Source organism: Lipotes vexillifer, unplaced genomic scaffold (assembly GCF_000442215.2).
Source record: "Lipotes vexillifer unplaced genomic scaffold, Lipotes_vexillifer_v1.1 scaffold602, whole genome shotgun sequence".
In the NCBI taxonomy this organism is placed as follows: domain Eukaryota; kingdom Metazoa; phylum Chordata; class Mammalia; order Artiodactyla; family Lipotidae; genus Lipotes; species Lipotes vexillifer.
In genome coordinates, this window is record NW_006790307.1 from 2,403,732 (window position 1) to 2,407,212 (window position 3,481).

At 37.6% G+C, this 3,481-nt stretch overlaps 1 protein-coding gene across 1 annotated transcript in view; it reads left to right on the forward strand.

Moving 5' to 3' along the window:
- The window catches only part of IL22 (interleukin 22), a 4,922-nt gene extending 2,225 nt beyond the window's left edge, over positions 1–2,697 (forward strand). Inside the window, exons 4-5 of the mRNA XM_007463580.1 lie at positions 265–330; positions 2,590–2,697. Of these exons, the coding sequence (XP_007463642.1) occupies positions 265–330; positions 2,590–2,697 (174 nt within the window). The remainder of the gene's footprint in view (positions 1–264; positions 331–2,589) is intronic.
- Positions 2,698–3,481: the final 784 nt, after the last annotated feature.

Here is a 3,481-nt window from a genome sequence, read left to right on the forward strand (position 1 = left end):
ACTCTTTCCACAAACTTCAACCTCAGTAGGGTTTCCCAAAAGTGAAGTGAGGTCCCATGTAATAGAAATGACTGGACTTTGGTGTCCAAGGAAGTTCAAGAGCTCAGAAAATCTAGGCCACTGGTGAAATCTAGGTCATTGTGGGCAAAACTGCTAAGAACATTAATTCCAGGTGAATGTAACTTACCTCACTTAGGGGCGCTGAGGTTCAAAAAGCTTCAGTACAGCAGTGTTAAAATTGTTACTCTGGTTTTCATTTTGTAGCATATGGAGTGTGACAACCAGAATATCCAGAGAAATGTACAGAATCTGAAGGACACAGTGAAAAAGGTACTACTAATAACTATTAATGCTAAAGCATTTGCTAGAACAGACAAATGTTGTTTTCCTTTCCTTTCTTTCCTTTCCTTTTTTTCCCCCCATGTCCTTATTTTTTACTTTATTCTCCTGCCATTGGGTTGACTATTTAGTTGCAAATGTGTTTAGATGTGTCTATATGTTTATAAGTCAATTTCCAAATTTTGCAAATCATAGAATTCTAGAACTGGCTAGGAACTTAAATCATCTAATCTCATCACCCCATATGCCACTCACTGGCAGAGCCAGAATAGAATGCACGTCTTCCCATCCAGGCCAGAAGCAATGGATATTATGTTTAGTCTCATTAATTCTAAGGGAAATTTAAGATTCCTACTGATTCATTTAATCTGAAGAAGCATTTGTTCAAAACCAGAAAAGGGTCTGGGAGCAAATTTATTTGAAATAATTTTTGAAGTCATTCATTTGAAGATTTAAAACTTGGAGAAATATACCCAGAACAACCATAACAAAAGAGCTGGACTTGCATATAGGATGAATTTCTGGAATGATTGATACTTACATTTAACTGTTATAATATAATACCCAATATCTATTGATTTTAATTTAAAAGCAAAAGTGAACAACCCCCAGTTTCTTTTACACCGTTTCAAATAGAATGAAAATACTAGTAACGGATTCATTACAGGGAAGTGAAAGTCCAAGCTGGAAACGCTCTTTCCTCCCTCTCTCCTTTTCCTTCCTTTCTAGTCTCCTCCCCGCTTCAACAATGCCCTAGTGAGCATCTATCTGGTACAGGTTAGTGTATATTTCGACAGCAAAAGATATTGTCAAGTGGCCTATTTGGGGAAAAGAACAATGGTGGAAGGCTCAGGCCAGCAACTGTGACTCATCCAAAAACCAGAGGTAGGATTAGTAGCAGCAAAAGTGATGATTTGGCAAGCAGGTACAATGCAACCTCAGAAACATGAAGGCTCTAGTTGATGGAATTTTCAGGAACAAGCGTAACCTCAATTCCCCCTTTTTTCCGTCTTGATGTTTTTTATAAAAAGTCTTTCTTCCTGAACATGCTTTAATGAACGTGTCCGGCTCTTCCTTTGATAACTGAGGGATTTGTTGTTTTTCATTGTGAAGATCAACTCTCTTGTTATAGAATCATTAGCTAGACGTGGAGGGCTGAATATTAGCATGCCATAGCCAAGAAGTACTCTGCGCTTCTGGTTTGAAAAATCCCTCATGTTGGCTTACTTTGTTGTCTTTAGAAAAGTGAAGTGTGGGAGAGAAAAATCTGATGGTGATCTGTGTGGGAAAACAGATTTTAAATCTTTTAATCCATTTTGAGAGAATTGACTTTCACATTTGCAACCGGTTGCCACGTGGAAGAGTGGTTATGCTTTTGTTTTTCCCTTTAGCTCTAGAAAGCATAGTGAGAGAAATGTTATTCAGACAAATCTCAGCATGAGGAAAAACTGGTTAACGCTCTCTGAAATGGGAGGGTTGTCTTGGGGGGTAGTAATTCTGTCACTGGAGGTAAAAGCAGAGAGCAGGCTATAGGGTAGCAGACTTAGGGTTGTTGTTTTCTTTGAGGTAATCTTGAGCACATTTAATAGATTAGATGAATTTCAGAGGACGATGATTTGGACTTGAGCCTGGGTTCCCTCACCCATGGAGTTTGAAAGCCTCATTTGCCTGCTGCTTGGAAGGAGGAGGAAAGAAGGGGTGTTAGAAGTCGTATCTGGCCTTCTACCATTAAAGCAACTGGATAGGATGCATTTGGTATTTTCCCCATAAATGTGAAAACCTGTTTTTTCTAGCCCTCGGTCAAGAAAGTGGAAAGAGAAAAAGCCCATGTGTATTGGTAATGTGCAGTTTTGATTCAAGGCTGTTTGAACTAAGCGGTTATATGTAACTGATTGGTCATAGACAGTAGTGGGCCTAGGAGGTAGGTAGGGCAAGGCAGGATGAGTGGCACTATGGGTCCCCCAGATCCCAGCACAGCCTCTATCTGCTTGCTCTGGTTAGGAAGTGGTTTGAAACATCATCAGCTTAGATTGATGCCCACAGGTGCCCTCTCAGTTCAGATAGCCATAATTTTAAAGTCTTTGGCAAATCACGTACACTTGCTAAAAGGGTATTATTACTGATCATTTACAAAAGGCTAAACCTTGGTTTCTGTCCCAGCAGCCTAACCATCTCATCTCCCTCTAATTTGTTTCTCTTTAGAAAACATGGTATAAATGCTGAAATACTTGTGTGTTCTTATTTTCACAGCTTGGAGAGAGTGGAGAGATCAAAGTAATTGGAGAACTGAATTTGCTGTTTATGGCCCTGAAAAATGAATGCACTCGTCCAGGGCAAAGCTCTGAAATGGATAACTAACGCTTCTTGCCTGTTAGAAATAACAATAAGATCCCCTGAGGTTTTCTTTTATCAAAAGAAAAAGGGGACGCCAAACTCCACAGTCCTGTGTGGATTCTAAACAAACCCCTGCTTAGCTTAAAAAAGAGAACAGTGTCACTTGTATCCATACCACCAGAAGGTAGACCTTCCAAGCATAATGAGATCTATTAATAGATAACATTTTATCGTAGTTGGTGTTTTATACACAGAAATTTAATTTTTAAGCAGTTGTCTATTTCCCCACAAAAAAGATTACTTTCCCATCTCTTTAGGGAAAAAGCCCCTAAATAATTTCATTTCCATAATCAATAATTTATATTTATGAATTAATTTATTGTTATAAGTACCTGTCTTATTTATGTCATTTTACTAATATGGGTTTATTTATAGAAGCATTATAAGATATTTCTACTTAATCATAAGGCTAATATTAATATTTATGTTAATAATTATGGAGCTATGTATGATATGTTTATTTTATCTCAATAAACACTTCTGTATCCTAAATCTTGTGGCTTTGTGATTTTTCCCCCTTTAATATTACCACCACCACCACCATCATCATCATCATTGTGTAATCATTTCTATTTGCTAAATGGGCCCAGAACCTGTATAAATGATTTTATTCCTGACTCTAAGTAAATGAGGTGGCTATTAGTATTATCCACATTTTACAGATGAGAAAACTGAATCAGAAACATGTTAAAAAACATTGTGTTACTATAAGCAGTGGACCCTTATTAAAGCTAGGTCTATCTGATTT